Raw genomic sequence first — 19,206 nt, forward strand, 5'->3', positions numbered from 1 at the left:
AGAGGCAAAAGCTTCCTATTTGGATTTTTTATATTATTAAGTGTTTGTACACAGATTTCTCCCATCTCACCATTCCCACAACTTGTACTACAGGTCAAAACTAGAGCAAAGGATTGGTCCTACACTGACCTAAAAAGCAATCCTGCACAAATTAAACTAGCTTCCTCTTTTTTTCCTTCCTACAAACTACGTAGCTATGTGTGGGAAAGACGTATTCAGTTATAAGTGTTCCCTTAGGTTCTGTCATTTAATGAATTTATGAATGTAGCCTGGAGAACACTCTTAATATTATCATAACTTTCTTTTTAGCACAGTTAGTGATGAGGGCAACATGCAGCCCTCAAATCACAAGTTAGACTCCACCAGCAGAGGCACTGCAGAAATTAAATTGTCATTCTTATTTTCAAGAGAGTCCTGCAATTCTTCAAAGGAAGATTATCTCAGGGGTAAAGCATCAGCTTGCAATTTTAAAAGCCACAGATTTCACGTGATCCATGACAGTCATCTTCAGTTTTCCATAGCCAGAGACCTCATCATTAAAAAAGGTGAATCAAGCATTTATTTTACTTTCTTTCCTATTTTTATTTATCTTGTGGTTTCTTTTTCTTTGACGTTTGCTTAAATACGGTCCTAATATTTTTTTTGAGGTCAGGAAGTGTTACCATAATTCAATTAAGTTTTAAAAATATTGATCTCTGGAGAATCAGTTATGTTGATGTCATAAGTCTTCTTCCCTAGACCTCTACATTAATCCCTCATTTCTACAGATACTATTTTCTCATTTTGCTAAGTCATCACATAAAGTACCAGTCACCTAAAGCCAAAAATGATAATGGGTGATAAATTCTGAGAGACAAATTCTTCTAAGATGAAACAGCACTCAGTAAGCTCACTGAACTGTACTGTAACATACCTGCTGCAATTGCAAAGGAACAATGCAAGACATAACTACATAAATAAAACTACAATGAAATCCACCACAGCTGAAGTTTTTGGAATCGTATTAGCATTCGGACTAAACAAAGTAAGCAATGGGTGCAGTTATTCCAAGCAAGTATTGTCTACATTTTTTTCTTTAAGTACTATTCGTTAAATTCCAACAGAATAACAACCTTATAGTATTTATATAACAAAAACCTCTTGCTGTGGCAAAAGCAGCACAAGTGACAATGGCATAGCATTTGCTAACTCAAGCCACTCAGGTTAGTGAATTCTCTACTATCGGGGTCCCACACATTTTCATGGCTATTCTTAAGCTTTCTAGTAAGTACTAGTATGCCTCAAATAAAACTACCAAGTTGTCAGTTGAAAAATAAACTAAAGGAGAGTTTTCTTCACACAACACAGTTAAGTTATGGAACTTTGTGTCACACAAGATTTCATGATAAAAATTTGCCAAGGTTAAAATAAAACATCTAGGAAAATTCATGTAAAGAAAAAAAAGCAACAGAAGTTATTAGCTATACGTTGTCTGAAACATGAACTAATGAAGATTAGGAGATTTTCTTTTTTTAAAATACTTTTCTGTATATATTTGTTATTGGCCATTATTCAAAACAGGACATTGGAGCAGACATACCTTTGGTCTGACTCATTAAGAATATTCTTTTAGTTTTATTGAACATTACTTCATCTTGACCTTTAATGACTTACCATCTTCATTAGTCCCGCTATTTGTTCATGACTTTCAGTGTTTGGGATATATTTTCTCTTTAGGCAACATTTTCCAAATATCTAACCTAATTGCCTTCACAATTGCTGATTTATGACCCTGTCAGGCAGCAGTACACCATTCCTTAAATATTGTGTCTCATTTTCATACACAGTTATTTTAAACTGATCAGAGATTTCCTGAAGATTTTTCTTCATCCGATGAACTTTCTTTTTCGCTTTCCAACTATCATGATAGGTATTCAGGCTTCTACCTCAATGTCATCTTTTTGTCTCCACTGTTGCAAGTTTTCCAGTTCCTCTCCTCAAAATTGTATCAAATTTTCAAATTCAATATCATCAAATGTTTCCTCACCTCAATATTCATATTTACTAACAGCCCTTAAGTCCAGGTTAATTATCTCTTGCCTTAACATCTTTCTGCCTCCCAAAATGTTACTGCTGAAATATTCTCCATTCAGAAAGGGAGAATAGTCAGTTTTTTGCCTATTTACATTTTGTAATCAAACACTTCTTCCCCTGTGCCCAGGTATACATTGTCAGACAGGAGGAACACTTAGCTACTTGACTATTTCATACATGTTAAGTATCTTTCTTGTCATTGATTTATTATATATCTTTTTGGTCAGAGAGAGGAAGAAAACCTACAATTCTAAAATAGAATTAGCTGTGTTTAGTAAAGACACATTGACAGTGCTCACATTTTACCATACACTTTTAATATTTACATTCTATTTCCAAGTATGAAGATAAGAAAAAAAACCCCTGACCTAAAAACCCTACAAATTTTGGATATGAAAACACTTCATTTGAATTTTCCAGAATCAGTAAGAAAACCCATGTCTTTGCATATTGTCAAATATTTATTTTGAATGAGCTTAGCACTACCATTTGTTTTTTTACACATAACACAACATGTTTATGTAATAAGAAGAAAAAAGAAGGGACAGCTAACTCTTGAACAAGCTACTTCAAAGGCAATTTAGTATTTCTGTGGGAATATTTGACAATGCTTTGCAAAACCATGCTTTCTAATCTTTAAATGCATACGTATGTTGATATAAGTAATTTTCAAAAGTCAGTCTGTGGTTTACGAGCAATTTTTTTTCTTACTTATTTTAATTGCAGTAAGTTATGACATCAATAACCACCAGATTCACTACGGAAAAAGAGAAAGCTCTTTGCAAAGTGAAAGCTACCATCAGAAAAATGCTTATTTCTCTGTGGAAATGCACTTAGAAAGCAGATACTTACTAATTTATCTCCATAGACTTCTAAACTAGACATCTTATGTGGAAAAGTTTATAACAATTTTAACTTTGGTGGTGTTAAGTAAGATATACAGCAGCTATTCTCACCTCAGCAATCATCCTATTGGTGTCTCCAAGGAAGAGTAGGTTTAAGGCTTCCTCTTCATTGGTTGCTTGCTGAAGAGACAAGTTTTTCAGATGAATGTTCTGATCAGGGTCTTCCATTATTGTCACTTTTCTATGTGGAGAAAAAAGCAAAACCAAAATAAAATCTAGGATTGTTGTAAGGAAATCTTTGTTCCACACCACGACAATATTTTATTTTGATTATGCCTAAAAGGTGACATCTTAAACCCCAAATCAGCTATAATAAAAGTACTAAAAACACGAAGAGCAAACAATACGCATTAAAGGAAGTGCTGACTTTAAGCTGTCACCTTCTTTTTATTCCTTTACTATAAAATTCCATATATATACATTTATACACACATATATACAACCTATAACTATTAGAGAAATCTTTGGCATTTATTTTCTAATAAGACACAATAAAATCTCAAGAACAAGAAGTTGGATTAATGATGACAAACAAATAATAAGTAGAGGCTTGTTTTCCATTAACACAGCTATTTAAACACAAATAATACATAAAGCATACTGTAACCTTGATGAACAAATAGGCATGGAATATATTTCAGAATCAACACATCTGTAGCCAATATGTTTATAATAACTTTGCATTTGTCAAGATTATTTCTCTTTTCACTCTTCTCAAATGGTAATAACTACAATGGCGAATGATCCCTTTTGTAAATTAAAAGCAAACAAACTATTTTATTTATTGTCACTGAGGTTAGAAATGCTTTTAATTGTACTTTAAGCCTTAAAGTTCAGAAAAAGGAAATTAGATGGAAGTATCAAGGATATGGCAAAGGCTTCAGAAAAGCTACTTAATATTATCAAAACTCCTTTTCTCTTATTTAAGTAACCCTTTTACATAAGATTTTTTTTTTTTTCTTTTGATCGGGTTACTGAGGGTTAAACTTTATTGGCTTTAGTGAGTTGCCATTAGGGTGTCCTCTGTTAGGACATTCTAGTATCTGACATGGAAGCCAAGTAGCTGCATCACTGGATTTGGAAATCTCCTAGAGTAAAAATTCTGTTAAAATCGAAGTACACTAATTTTGAAGATGAATGACACGTCCTTTAAGATGACTTACATGTTCTGGAGACAGTTTACAAGCAGCAAATTGCAACTTTTTAAAAAGTTAGAAATTTTTTTTAACATTTTTTTCCTTTAAGTGTAGGTGATACTTTATATATATGTGTGTGTATATATATATATGTATGCACATATAAATACATGTTTGCGGTTTTTGTTTGTGGTTTTTTTTTTTCCATAATCTTCAAGATTAACCACAAGAGGGAGTATGGGGCTTGAGTTGTTATCTCTAGATAGTACTTGCATGTTAATTACTCCAACCTACTTCAAAATCACACAGGTTGGTTTTTGTTCTGCTTTGCTTGTCTTTCTTTACCCAAAACTGAGAGAATCAAATCAAACAGCTATGCAGCATTCCATAGTATTGATCTTAAGTATTAAGGAAGTAGTTCGCACTCAGATGGTCAGAACATTGGAATTAAGATACAGAAATAATTTAAACACATTGCAATATACTCCCCATTTGCAAGAAAAAAAATACATATAAAAGTACATATAATTCTTTAGTAGTCATAACAAGTGTGTTTCCAAGTATGACTGCTTCCCAACTAAGGCCTTATTTTTATGTGATAGGGTAAGAGCAGTAGTCCAGTCATGAAAACCTACTTCCCCATTCAGAGCATAAACCCAAAAGCAAAATTTTGCTCTCACATAACAGTTTTGATAATGTCAAGTTATTTTCTGCCTTCAGTTCCATCAGTGTATGTATCACATGCTAAAGCCCAGAGTGGTTCCCATTACAGTATGATTTTGACTAGTTTTCATATTTTGAAATTACATGGTGAGCATCATCTACCCCTTTTTTTAATTTAGGAAAACAATGTTGTTTTATTATGCACACTTGGCAATAGTATTTAAACTTTTAAGGATCTTTTCAGACTACATTTTAACCAATGTTATATATGATTTCCAGACAAGACATTAGTTTGGACAAAAAGCTCTGGAAGACTATTGTATCAGAAAGGAGACAGTGGAGAGGCCACAAACCAGTGACAGCCTCCTATACCATGGCCTTGCAGCTCCTAGGAGGATTTCCACATGGAAGCCTGAATTTGCACATCTTGAGAAGCACCTGTCAAAACTTTCTCAGAAAGACTTTCCAAAATGACAACAAAATTATTTATTTTATAGTGCTATAAAGTTACTGTATAATATGATAACAGATTTCTGTGGAACATTCTATTAGTGAAATCTTTAAATTTCATAGCCCTAACTTAGATCTTGGAGCGGAAAAGCTCTGTTAAGTTATCCATAATGACTGAAAGAAGGCAGAAACAAGGTTTTGTATTCTTTACAAGCAAAGAATTATTTCCATTTGGTTTAATGGAATTTGGGGCTGTCTGGGAAACCTGTAGGATGGGATCAGCCTTTTTTATACTGTTGTTAACTCAGGCGCTTTTCTGCTTCAACTGAGCTGCCATTAATGCAAGAGCGCCTTATACACTGAATTCTTTCATTTATAATATTCCTGTTACTAACAAACAATCAAGTTAAAGCTTCCCTTGATTAATTCATTTCACCTCATAAATAATAATAATAAAAAAACTTCAAAGATTTTTGAAAAGAAATAATAATTTAAAAATTCAAACTTCCTATAATTTTATCTGCCTCTGGGGTTTAAAATTGAAGAAATCTAAAATAATCTCAAAAACTTTATAAGCATTTAAAAATAATGATGTAAACAAATATTATATGAGGATACATATCTTCTATGACAATACATTAGCAGAATATAATGATACTACTTCAGCATGAGAAGCCTATACAGTCAATGATAAAGTTAGGAAAAAGATAAAAGAGAAAAGCAGCAAGCATGAATCTTGGAGTCTGTCCAGAACAGAATAAACTAATGGATAACTATAGTTAACCTTTGTGTAAAGTTGCAAGGAGCTTTAGGTTTTAAGAAAAAATGACCATCATTTAATATATAATAATAATAATAAAAAAAAATCCTTCAGAAGTATAGCTTCCCGAATACCACATCAGAGGACAAAGTCAACACTGATTGAAGAGGCAAGATTACAAAGTTATCCAGCTATTCAGCACAACTTTCAATAGCCCAGAGATTTGATTTCCCATTTAAGTATAGTCCTAGAGCATAATCTCCTTAGCTTGTGAGACATGACAGAACTATGAGATGAGTAAGTATTAGTGCAGTCTGTTCTTCTGACACATCACTCTTCTGACACATCACATTGTACTAGGAAATCTTTCCCACAGCCTCCAAAAAATTCTACATGTGAGACAAGAAAAACAGTGTGCTTGTTCTAGCTTGCATACTGATTCTGACTGACAGACTGTTGCACATTTAGGAGTTAGTGATCCACGTAACAGTTAACCTGAGCAGGCACAGCCTGTGCTGTGCTGCATGCAGTGTGGCATTCAGGCCTGTGTCCTGCTGCACAGACCCCTTGGCTGCAGAATAAATTCAGCAAGGCCATTAAGACTTGCAGGCAGCTCCCACCTAGTCATCACACCCTGTGTGGCCTTGCCTTTATCAAAAAAGGCCACAAGAAGTTCTCATGAGAACACCTTTTAGAAATGGAGCTGTTTCCTTGTAAGGAATTATATTATAGCTTGAATGGATGGCTCCTGTCTCTCCATGAACAGGATCTGTGCTGCTTTGCACAGTGCGCCACGGGGAAATCCATCCAGGCTCCACTCAAAGCTGCATGAACACAGAGGGGTGTGGGGGCAGCATCTGATGGGATTTAAGGTTTACTTGCCATCTATACTCTTTATGCTGTCTTATTAGAGCAGTTACCTTGCAAAGCCACCTGTCGTCAGGCCTTTCTTACTGAGACCTGAAAAAAGCTCTGCACTGTCTCTCTCTGCCCCCTCTTCCTACCCTGCAGAACAAGGAGTCGGAACTGAAACAATTAAATTGGTGGGTCGTGGACAAACAAAACATATAAGATCTGTTAGAACTGGCAGGCAAGTGTAATGTCACTCACAAAAAGTGTTTGCTAAAAAATACTTTGATATACAAATGTAGCCTTGAACAGCACAGTAATGATATAACCTGAATCAATTTACTCATCCAATGTGTTTAGAAAAGTGACTTTAGAAGAGTTTCATTCACTTCTTCCTATTGTTTTTCAGGGAACAAATCAACATAAAATCTGGATACGAATAACTTCAGTATACATTACGTATTATTTTACACATCTCTGAAATGTAATGAACAAAACAATCTTTGAAAAATTATTCATAAGTTTTCAGATATCTTTTCATTAACAAACAGAAAACCTTGTATCTGTAAACCTTTTTATTCTCTTAATCTTAGTGTTTTCCAATAACACATTGAGCACTCTTCATTTTGCAGAATGTATTTAATATGAAAAAAGTGAGCTAATATTATTATTAGCCTTAGAAATTTTAAACCCCTGGTAATTCTCAGAACACTGAAAATACAGTTTTTGAAGATCTATGGCTGGTGTCCAGTTTTCTAGATTACATAGTACAGCCACTGCAAAGGGGAAGGGCTGACATTAACAGTGTTGAGTGTTAACAGTGAGATAGACGATAGCTTTATTTGCAACAAAAAAATCAGACCAAATAAAATATATAAAATATATTTCCTCTAAGTTGAAAATTATTCCTTTAGCTACCTTTTTGTTTGGTTGGTTTTGTTTGTTTGCTTTCTTATTCGAGGTAGTTAATCAATATTTAGTTACAGGTGGTTTTTTTTAAGTGAAAATATTTTATGTTCCCTGAAGTCAGCCTGATCCTAATAGGTATTGATATAGTTATCACTGTTGATGTTTGAAGCTAATTGGCTCTTAAAGTGTCTTCATCAAATTGAGTTCACTTAAACTATAGTTCAATTAGACTTCATCTTTCTGGAACATAAACTGGGAATGAATTTTCAGAGGATTCAATACAAACTAACTAGGTTTTTTGGTTTATTTTTTTTAAAGTCATCATAATAAATCTTATGTATTTCTCTATTAAAGGGGAATCACACTGACTGGAAGTTTAGATTACATTTTCCCCCTGACACATCACTCCTGATGAATGGTTATTTGAGCTCCCTATGAAGTAGCTCCTCAACCAGCGCAGTTTTAAAGACTGAAGTTTTAAGGTAAGAGAGCATTAATTTTAGTTTGCCTTCACATGCCATAGTTTGGACAGGTAAAGTTGTAATTTTTTGATAGTCCTAACTTAATCTATGACTAATGGTTCTAAAATCTCAGTCTTTATTTTTGTTTTATTTTTCAGTCCAAGGAAATTCTTACTTCTTAATAAATAATACAAACTAGTTAAAAAGAGTTTGTACTGGTAGGTTGTAACTATAGTGAAAAATGGTATGATTCAGTATCATGGAGTTATATAAATTACAAATACATTTTACAACAAAGAATATGTTAGAGAAGAAAGCCTCTTGCACAACTGCAGAGCAAATGAAGAGCTTAAAAAAATTTTCCTAATTTGAGGAGTCCTGTAAATCTTTTGTGAAAACAAGAGATGGCAGTAAGAATTCAAATAGTCTTCTACCAGCTATATTTCATAGCAACAGTTTATAGTTTTTACATGTTTGAAAACAATCATAATTTCCTTGTATAAACACGGAACTCTCTGCAGTTCCAAAACTGCACCAAAACTAGATCGTCAATATTAAATTCAATTTTTTCATTCCACCAAGTAAGATTCTTTAAATGTATTTGCATCTGCATATGTTGTTTCAGCTACAATGTCACAAAATTAAAACACTGTCAGATATGCATAACAAAACAACTTACAGTTGTAAACTAAGGCATATTGTATTATGAAACAATAAGGTATATCAAATGATATCTTCTATGGGCTACATGTAATACTGCTAGAACTAAATATCATGAAAACTGCTGGGTTTTTTTCCTGTAAAAATAACAGTTCAATGGGATTTTAAAACCAAACTTACTTGATGTATCAGTATCTGTATCTATTAGAAACATAGTACATACTTATGTATGCATAAATATGTATATGTGTACATATGCCTACATATGTATACACAAATAATTATGTAATTCTTTATTTGAATTACATATACATATGTATACATATAGACATAGATATATGAATTACATTCACACATTTGTCAGGAATTTCATTCTAGAAAAGTAGTGATTTTTTTGCGAGACTCTCTTCCCTTCTCATCTGTCAGACTCTAGCGAAACAGTTAAGCAGTATTAAGATGAAAATTTAATAGTCTACAGAACATACAAGGGATGGCTACACAGAAAACCTTGACTTCTGGAGCTGAGATTCCAAATCTAATCATGCCATGATTATATACAATGGCAATTTAAAAAATATTTATTATTCACTCTGTCTTGAACATCAATTACAATTTTAATGTCTTGTTTCCGAGAACTGTCAACAAGTCTGCTGTGCACTTTTCCTAACTTCTATTACCTGAATGCCAGCACTTCCTGTTTACTCCTTCCACTGAACTGGTAGCGGAAAGTCTTTAACAGAACTTGCTAGGCAGAAGTAAATATCTTTGATTCAAATTGCATCCCTTTCTTCTGCAGGAATATGGATAATGATACTGTTCCAAACCAATCTGCATACTTCAAGGTCCTACACCTGGGTCGGCACAACCCCAGGCACAGCTACAGGCTGGGTGGAGAAGAGATTCAAAGCACCCTGTGGACAAGAACTTGGGGGTGTTGGTTGATGAGAAGCTTGACATGAGCCGGCTTCAGCGTGCGCTTGCAGCCCAGAAAGCCAACTGTATCCTGGGCTGCATCAAAAGAAGCGTGATCAGCAGGTCAAAGGAGATGATCCTGCCCCTCTACTCTGCTCTCGTGAGACCTCACTTGGAGTATCGTGTACAGTTCTGGTGTCCTCAACATAAAAAGAACATGGAGCTGTTGGAGAAAGTCCACAGAAGGGCCACAAGGATGATAAGAGGACTGGAGCACCTCCCGTATGAAGACGGGCTGAGAAAGTTGGGGCTGTTCAGCCTGGAGAAGAGAAGGCTCTGGGGAGTCCTCATAGCAACTTTCCAGTATCTGAAGGGAACCTACAAGGATGCTGAGGAGGGACTCTTCGTTAGGGACTGTAGTGGTAGGACAAGGGGGAATGGGTTTAAACTTAAACAGGGGAAGTTTAGATTAGATATAAGGAAGAAGTTCTTTACAGTGAGGGTGGTGAGGCACTGGAATGGGTTGCCCAAGGAAGTTGTGAATGCTCCAACCCTGGTGGTGTGCAAGGCCAGGTTGGACAGAGCCTTGGGCAACATAGTTTAGCGTGTGGTGTCCCTGCTCATGGCAGGGGGGGTGGAATCGATGATCTTAAGGTCCATTCCAACCCTAACTATTCTATGATTCTAAGAGACTAGCTAATCTTTTGCTTGCTCTTCTAAAATGACACATTCCTTCAACACTCTTCTTGTCCATCTTACATACTTGGGAGAATATCAGCACAGATTGCTAATAGTTACCTAAGCATAGAAAACCTGCATTTGGCTTTTTATGGTGGTTAAAACCTTGATGATCCACTGTGGATCATCAACAGGAAATTATGCATAATATGACACCTCCAAAGTACAAAAATTGTAAGTTATTTTTAATATTCTCATTAAATACAAGCTTTCAAACAAACTTGGAGAAGTTAGATTATTCTGTATTTCGCTTACAACCACTGAAGTCTTAAGAGGTCTTCAGTAGATAAAATTCTCAGAAGAATGAAACATATATAAGATAATAAACACCTGATATATTTTAAAATATGTGATTACTATTTACTTACATGATCCAAGCAACTAAAATATAGTTACTCATGCAATTACCTTTCCTGCAATTTGCACTTCCATTCTAGCTCAGAATGACACTATATAGTTTTTCAAAGCCCTAAATTCTTATCTCAAAAAACAAACAACAAATATTTTTACAAATTAAATACTTTTATACAATGCTAAATGTAAGTGGCAAATGTAAAGTTTTAGTGTACAAATAGTACCTATTTTCTTGTCAGATTATGTACTGGAAATAATAATGACCATGTACAGTAAAACCATTAAGCACTTATTAAGATTAGTTACTCTCCAGATAATTTATCATCTCACTAAATCCTATCCTGCAATAGCATATACTACATAAGTAAGTTTACTGGTAATCACGATTATCTCAGTGTGCTTCATCCCTAATTCACAACCAAATTAACTGACAATCTTTAATTTTTAAAATTGACTAATAAATAAAAGTAGCTATTCTTTGATTTAAATGAATCACAATACATAAATCAATTTCGAGATTCTAAAATTCATGATTATTAGTAAACATTGAGAATCTAGTTTTAAAAAGTTACTATTTTCCAGGGCATAAGATCCCCAAACAACTGTTTTAAAGTTATAATTAATAAAATTCAACTTAATTACAATAAATAAATTATTTTTAATAAAATAAATAGAATGAGTTCAAATAAAATATTGCAAATAACATAACTGAAACTAATAATTTACTAAACTTGAATAACTTAATAGCATTAACTTTAATAAGCTGAATAAAAGTGAAACAGATTATTTTTACACAAAACTGCAAAATAGATCTACAACTGTAAAAACGGGCACAACAAATTATTAACCAAATTAGTCTGATTTTAAATTTTACTCTGCATAGCACAGGAAGCAGGTAATAAATAAAATTAAATTATTAAATTTTACCATAAAAGACATCAGTAAATAGATGCAGACCTTATAGCAGCAATATGTCATAACAAGATAAAATATAGTTCCATTTTACATATTAAGAAAGCGAAGAAATACTAATATATTAATAACATAATTAGCAAGTTTGATAAAAAATTGTATAGATTTTCTGTTATTGCTCCATTGACTCTTTTCAGTATGTTTCCTGCTCTTGTATCAGCAGTGATTTAATTGCTATTTATATGTTTCAGTCATCATCATGTTGAGAAAAAGTTTATTGTTCCCAGCATTATGTCAGGGCAATTGCAAATCCAGCCAACAACTCACTTATTTATAAATATTTACTGTCTGCTGAGTTAAGAATAACACTATAAACCATTTTTTTCAGAAGAAACTTAGAAACTAGGATTTGGATTTCCTATAAATTATAAGTTGGTTAATTTCAACAGGCTTATGTGTTCATGACGTACAAACCTTTATTTACTACCCTTCTCCAATTATTAGTAGGTCTTATTTTATCAATGAAAACCATTATAACAATCATCCATGCTGAAGTAAATATATTGTTCTTTGGACTTCCCTGTGGCCTTTTCTATCTGTTACTAACATTATTTCATAATTGTTTACTCTAGAAAAGTAATTATTCCTAAAGGAAAAGGTCCAAGTAGAAGCATGGAATTTTTCTCCCTACTGTTGCAAGGAAATGCTGCCTGTTACATATGCCTCTGCCATACACACAGATGTGCACACCATAAAGAGAGACAGCCTGTCACAATCAAAACAAGTATACTTTCTCTTTTATTTTGAGTGGCTGTAACAGATCTTGTCTGCATAGTATCAAAATATGTTTTTAATGCTTTCACCTTCAGTTACTCCCATCTAGTTTCCCTATGCTTTGTATGTACAAAAATAAGAGAAAATCTAGACAGCGTTGATAAAATTGAAAGAACAAAGTATTTTGAGTTAATTAAGACTGCTATCAGTAGCACAATTTCAGAACAGTCCCAAAACAATACAGCAGTGCATATGAAAATAATTTCTGTTTTTGTTTTTGATTATTCTCTGCAGTTTTATTACTTACGGCAAATCTTCCAGTCTGGAGGCCTCGTGTCTTGGGTCTAACAGATCATAACCACATTCATTGTAGATCTCTAAGTAGGAAACATGAGTTGTGTATACTTTACTGCTATCCTGGGGAAAAAAATAAAAATTAGAAAAAGAGCTATCGAGAGAAGTCAGAGCTAGATCAGCAGACAAATTATCACTACAGCTTTAACGTTGCTTCCTCATTCTCTTTTTCTGAGCATGGTTTACATCTTCAATTCATGATACTTCTATGTTTTCTGTTACTGTATGCATAAAGGCTGAAGAAGTAAAAGGAAAAATTAACAAAAAAACTCTAATCAAAACTTACATACACAAACCCTCAAAACAGAAGTCCTCCCAGAATCCCCTCATGCCCATGAGTTTAGTCTGGGGGTTTTTTTGTTGGTTTCTAACATCTAGAAAAGTCTGTATACACTTAGAACATGGCAGTCTGCTTACAGAACCATACAACATGCCATTCTTCACTTCTATGACAAAAGAAGAATGTTATTATAAAGAAGTAAACCCTCATATTATGGATAGAAAGAAATAAGCTCAAAAAAACCAAAACCAAACCAAAACAACAACAAAAATAAACCAAAGATTTACTTTCTTTAGGAACATCAGGCACTTACTGCTTTCCACTCTCTTTATCATAACATTTAAGCACTGTATATGATGTCGGCTGTTTTCTGTATTTCTCTTTTTTTACATTGCCAAAATGTAACTTAACACAACTGGGTTTTGCAGAGAGAATTTTCTCCTGCCCCAAAGCCAAATCCAAACAACATAAACCACAAAATAATGGGCTATGATTTCCAAAGTAGAAGAAAATTAGTCACTTCTTTTCAGCAGATGAAGCCACTGTGAAAGTACTTATATCACACTCACAGTAGCAGTTTAATAATCCAATCCACTACAGTTATTTTGCAAAATACTGAGATACGAACTTTTAATTTTCACTGAATAGTTATTTCCCCTGGGTTTTTTTGTTGATAATGACAGTTCACTATTTCAAGGGGCACCATTTAAAAAGATACGCTACAGATGGATGGAAAAAATGTAGTAAGGAAATTACAGGAAGCTCTGGAATTTCAGACCAATAAATTAAAAAGAGATATTATTAAAAAAAAAAAGGTTTGATTTGCTTCTCATTTGGGGTAAAAAGTTTTGTTTCTTTGGTTTTAAATTGCACTGTCAGTGCAAGAAGAGCTTCAGAAGTCCCTGAATTCACTTTCTTCTGTTTCATCCTACTTAGACTTAGGAGGCAGATGACTTCCTCACTATGTCAGCAGTTTTCAAAGCACATTCATAGAAAAAAAGAAATTAAACAAGGCAAAGGTATGAAAAGAAAGGCAGGTGGAAAGATAAAACACCAAGAAGAGATGCTTTAAGATGCACCAAGAAAGAAAACGTATGAAACAAACACAAAGATTCGGAAACAAGCTGTCCTGGCTTCAGCTACAGCAGTCATTTTTTCTCCTTCTTAGTAGCTGGTGCAGTGCTGTGCTTTTTGACTTTCAGTCAGGGAACAACGCTGATAACACCGATGTTTTTAGTTGTTGCTAAGTCATGTTTACTCTGACCAAGGACTTTCTCAGTCTCATGCTCTGCCAGAGAGGAGGGGAAGCCAGGAGGAAGCAGAGGCAGGACACCTGACCCAAATCGGCCAAAGGGCTATTCCATACCACAGCACGTCATGCCCAGTATATAAACTGGGGGGAGTTACCCGGAAGGTCCAGATCGCTGCTCGGGTCGGGCTGGGTATCGGTCGGCGGGTGGTGAGCGGTTGTGTCCTTTTCCCTTGTTATTCCTCTTATCATTATTATTGGTAGCAGTAGTGGTTTGTATTATACCTTAGTTACTGGAGTGCTGTTATCTCAACCCGTGGGAGTTACATTCCTCCGATTCTCCCCCCCATCCCTCCAGGAGCGGGGGGAGGAAGGAAGGGAGGGGAGAGTGAGCGAGTGGCTGCGTGGTTCCAAGTTGCCGGCTGGGCTTAAACCACGACACAAGCAGACAGAAATATCCCTATAACTAACAGAGCTTTCATCCAAAAACCAGGCTGAAAATGGAAACTCAAACATTTTTATTTTTGTAGAAACTATGTGCTGAGAAGGCAGCAAATAAACTACTTATTTTTCATCCAATTTTGTTTTTATTACATAGTTAGCACTAGGAAAGAATGTTGGTGTTGACACTGTATGTTGCTGGCAATTGCACAATCAACCTGTGCACTTCCCATGACAAAGTCCTCCCTGGGGTCATGTGAGTTCAGCAGCAGGAGGTTGAAGGCAACATGATTCAGGGTTTCCTTTTTTTTCCTTCCCATTCACACAAGAGCCAGCTTTTGTGCACCTGCACCATGCTATGTACATTTACCTGCCAAAGCCATACTTTGCAAGAGCCAAGGTAATTACTTAATATTGTTAACTCTTACTCAGACAGGGCATGTTAATGTGATTGAGACATATATCGTTAATGAGTAAGAATTGGTATCCTCTATGAGACAGAGTATAACACTACAAATGTAATGATTGGTGTTAATGCCAAATAATATTTAAATTTGTTTAATTAAATAGCTTTGTTAAAATGGAAAGATTAATCTTTAATGAGTCATAGACCTGGTGAAGTAAATGAAGAAATAAAACATATATTACACCAGACTCCTCTCTTCCTTTCTTCCTTTTTGCCTTCTATAGTTGTGAAAGCCCCAAAATGATTTGCTGTATTTACTCGTATCAGTATTATACGTACTAAAAGAAGCTTCTTGTAAATATAATGAACAATCACCAGTGTGCTTACTTTGGCACATCCTTTCACTTATTCACTCATTTCATTACGTACAAATGTCAAACTGAAATAATTCTGTAATATTTTGGTTATAACCTGACTAACATACATACATCCTCCCACATTCTCCTTTAGAAAGAAGTTCTAATACCTGGACTGCCAATCACTCTATCATCAGCCAATTATTGCTGTTTCTCACAGTCCCTTTATATGGGGCAAAAAATAGGATACATTACTTAAGCTTCCTTTCCAACCTGTAGGCAGCAGGTCAGTCAGAAGACTTCCTATTCAATAAGAAATTTACTTATTAGAAAAATCAATGTAAGGAGATAATAAGGCATATTTGAGGCATGGTAAGACTCTTGCATATGGTATCACCATATCAACTTAGATATTTTCTTCAGCATTAATTTCAAGGCTTCCTCTAACATTATTATAAAAGCAGCATTTTGCAATACAGTTAACTATTTGTAAACCAGACATTAAAAATAAACAGAAAACAATGCCCCATACCTTCTGCAATTGATCAAAAATGTAAGACAGAGTCCTGGGAATGATGCCTCGATCACTGTAACGTTCTGCTCCTCCTGTGATGGTGAAAGTTTTGCCACTGCCTGTCTGACCATATGCAAAGATAGTACCATTATATCCTGCCAAAACACTAGAGAATAAAAAAATGTGGAGATAATTAATATATAAGGCATAACATTTTTTCCATTATCAACTTTGTATTGAATTAAAATATAATTACAGTAATTCTTAATTACGTAGCAGCTATCTTCAGTAATACAAGAATACACTTTAAGATATGTATTCTAGGTTCAATAGAATTACACTATCTAGAACTGAAGGACTTTGCCTTACCCCATTAATCAATATCATCATTAGCTAGTCATATTTGTTACTATTTTCATACATTTCATATACTGCATTTACAATCAGTGTAGTAAAAATCTTCATTTACCATGAAAACGCACAAAAACACACTTTTTAAGAGAAACTTTTCTCTTAGAACTATGTCTATACAAGAAGGTTCAGTAGAACAGCAATAGTAGCTGTATGTGATGGCTTAGCTTGAAATTACTTTCAGACTCAATTATCTTTTTTCACACCTTAGTTCTACTTGCAGAACTGACTAACAAAAGTCTTGTTCAAATCTTTCTCTAATTGCCCATACTCCCACCATTAACTTCCACCTGATTTCCACCAAACAGTAGATAAACTTAATGACAGTGGTTTAGCTGTGCACCACGGAGGAAATATAGGACATGGCTGCAGCCGATATGCAGCTCAGAAGCAATGGCTGACTAAACAGAAGTCTATCACGCATTTCCCTTGTACAGCTCTGTCTCATAAGACAAAAATACTAAAAATCTGTTTACACATTTCTAATTCCCTTTCTTGTTAATTGTTGAGAACTGTTCTGAACTTGACATATTTTAAGTGCTCCAAGATTTTATGCTTCATGCTGACTGACTAGAAACAATGAGGTAAAAAAGATGGAGGACAAAATTATTTTGAATTTTTCTTTGTCTGTAAAAGCAAATGAAAACTGAATAAAATTACAAAAAAAATATAGAATAATAAATTAAATAGCGATGAAATCAGTTATTGACTGTAATATTATGATGGAAAATCAAACCAGAACTCATGAGAGTCTATAGTTGACAGAATGTATGATAATGAAATCAGATTAGACTGTCAAGCTTTTTTATTTCCTTTCAGCAGCTGTGAATTACAAATTGTTTCCTGGATTCAGCCGTCTCAAAATTGTTCTACCACAATTCCAAAAAACATCTCCTGACAAAAAACACGAAGGGAGTATTTGAAAGAAAGTAGAGTAAGCAAGAAAGAATTATTTTCTTTATAAAACTTAACAGAAGCAAAATGTACTTTGGATTTGATTTACTATAGTTTAATACCTAAAAATTTAGCTAAAAATTTTCTTGTGCATTTTATTGAAAAAAACGATAATAAATAAGATTTTAAAAAATAAAAAAGGGGCAAGCAACCCTTGCATAAGAGGAAAGGAACCACATCTAGATAGCTGCTGCTGTGGCGCTGAAAGAGGTGCAATAGTACTCCAACTTACTAAAGTTTATTTAAAGGCCTGAGTAGCTGCCAAATTGCTTATTTTAATACATTACAGTAGGATGTTAGAGATAAAAACAGAAACATCTTGAAAGGAACTACATTGAACATCTGCTCCCAAAGACCAAATCACCCAAAGACACAGTATGTATAGATTTTAGATTCCAGATGTTAAAAATCAAAACAATTATTATTACCAAACACCTCATTCATCTGTCTTAGGAATTTCTAGTGCCCACTGTCAAAGTATCTGAATGCTGAAGATAGTAATGAGTTGTCACAAAGTAGGGGGTATCAAACAATGCTCAGAGATGGCGGATTTAAAAGAAGCAAGGGAAAATGATTCTTCATGCAAAATCTAGTTAAGCTGTGAAACTGCTTGCAGTGGGATGTTTTGCATGCTAAAAGTTCACACAAGCTTCAGTAGAGACTGGACTAATTCATGCAAAAAAAATAAAAAAATCTCAGCTACTAAACACAGAGAAAGCAGAAAATTCCTAAACTACAAATGACTAAGGGCTAACAGAATACTTGGGGAAGTAGCTCTACATGCTTTCATTGGTTTTTGTTTTGTTTTGTTTTTTCCTTGAACACTGATTGCTAGTCCCTGTGAGAGATAACATACTGGGTTTGATGGAACTGAAGTCTGACCCAGCACACTTGCTCTTCTGTTTTTACACCTCTGGTCTTCAGCTCTTCCAGATCCGGCATTTTGGGTTGTTAAGTTTTCCTCTCCTCTAATTCTTTAAAGTTGTTAAAGGTATACATTTTCAATTACTGTGACAAGGCTTCTGCAGAAAGGTGTGTTTTGCAATGTGTCTAAAAAGGTGGTAAAGGTGTGGATGCAAATTATTAACTTAAGGTCCCTGTACTTCACAAAAGGCTGTCAGTTAGGAACACCACATACGTAAACATAGGATAAAATATTTTACAAGGGAATGTAGTTATAGGACAAGGGGTAATAGTTTTAAACTGAAAGAGAGTAGGAAATTTAGATTAGTTATTAGGAAGAAATCCTTCACTGTGAGAGTGCTGAGGCACTGGAGCAGGGTGCCCAGAGAAATTGTGGATGCTCCATCGCTGGCAGGGTTCAAAGGCCAGGTTGGATGGGGCTTTGAGCAACCTGGTCTAGTGGATGTTGTTCCTGCCCATGGCAGGGGGCTTAGAGCTGGATAATCATTAAGGTCCCTTCCAATCCAAAACATTCTATGATTCTGTATGATACCATATGCTGGCAAAACATCTACAAAGGTCAGAGAGTTTTCTTTGTGTTATTTGGTTCATATATTTCTTATATTTATTGCAGTGCATTGGCACAGCTCTGAGTGGTTTCCCAGAAAACACTGAAAATTCAGAAAATATGAATATATCAATGTCAATAATGTATTCTCACAGTCCAGTGTAATAGGGAATATCATGTTGCACAGATGCACTATCAAAGTGCTGGTTATGAT

General features: G+C 34.6%; 1 protein-coding gene across 1 annotated transcript in view; it reads right to left on the bottom strand.

Moving 5' to 3' along the window:
- KIF6 (kinesin family member 6) overlaps positions 1 to 18,463 on the bottom strand; it is a gene marked incomplete at its 3' end in the record, with an annotated part of 32,804 nt that extends 14,341 nt beyond the window's left edge. The window contains exons 1-4 of the mRNA XM_010021284.1: positions 18,378 to 18,463; positions 16,175 to 16,322; positions 12,864 to 12,973; positions 3,030 to 3,159 (exon numbers count right to left, since the gene is read on the bottom strand). Of these exons, the coding sequence (XP_010019586.1) occupies positions 3,030 to 3,159; positions 12,864 to 12,973; positions 16,175 to 16,322; positions 18,378 to 18,463 (474 nt within the window). The remainder of the gene's footprint in view (positions 1 to 3,029; positions 3,160 to 12,863; positions 12,974 to 16,174; positions 16,323 to 18,377) is intronic.
- Positions 18,464 to 19,206: the final 743 nt, after the last annotated feature.

The sequence above is a fragment of the Nestor notabilis genome, unplaced genomic scaffold (assembly GCF_000696875.1).
Source record: "Nestor notabilis isolate BGI_N333 unplaced genomic scaffold, ASM69687v1 scaffold5369, whole genome shotgun sequence".
Classification (NCBI taxonomy): domain Eukaryota; kingdom Metazoa; phylum Chordata; class Aves; order Psittaciformes; family Psittacidae; genus Nestor; species Nestor notabilis.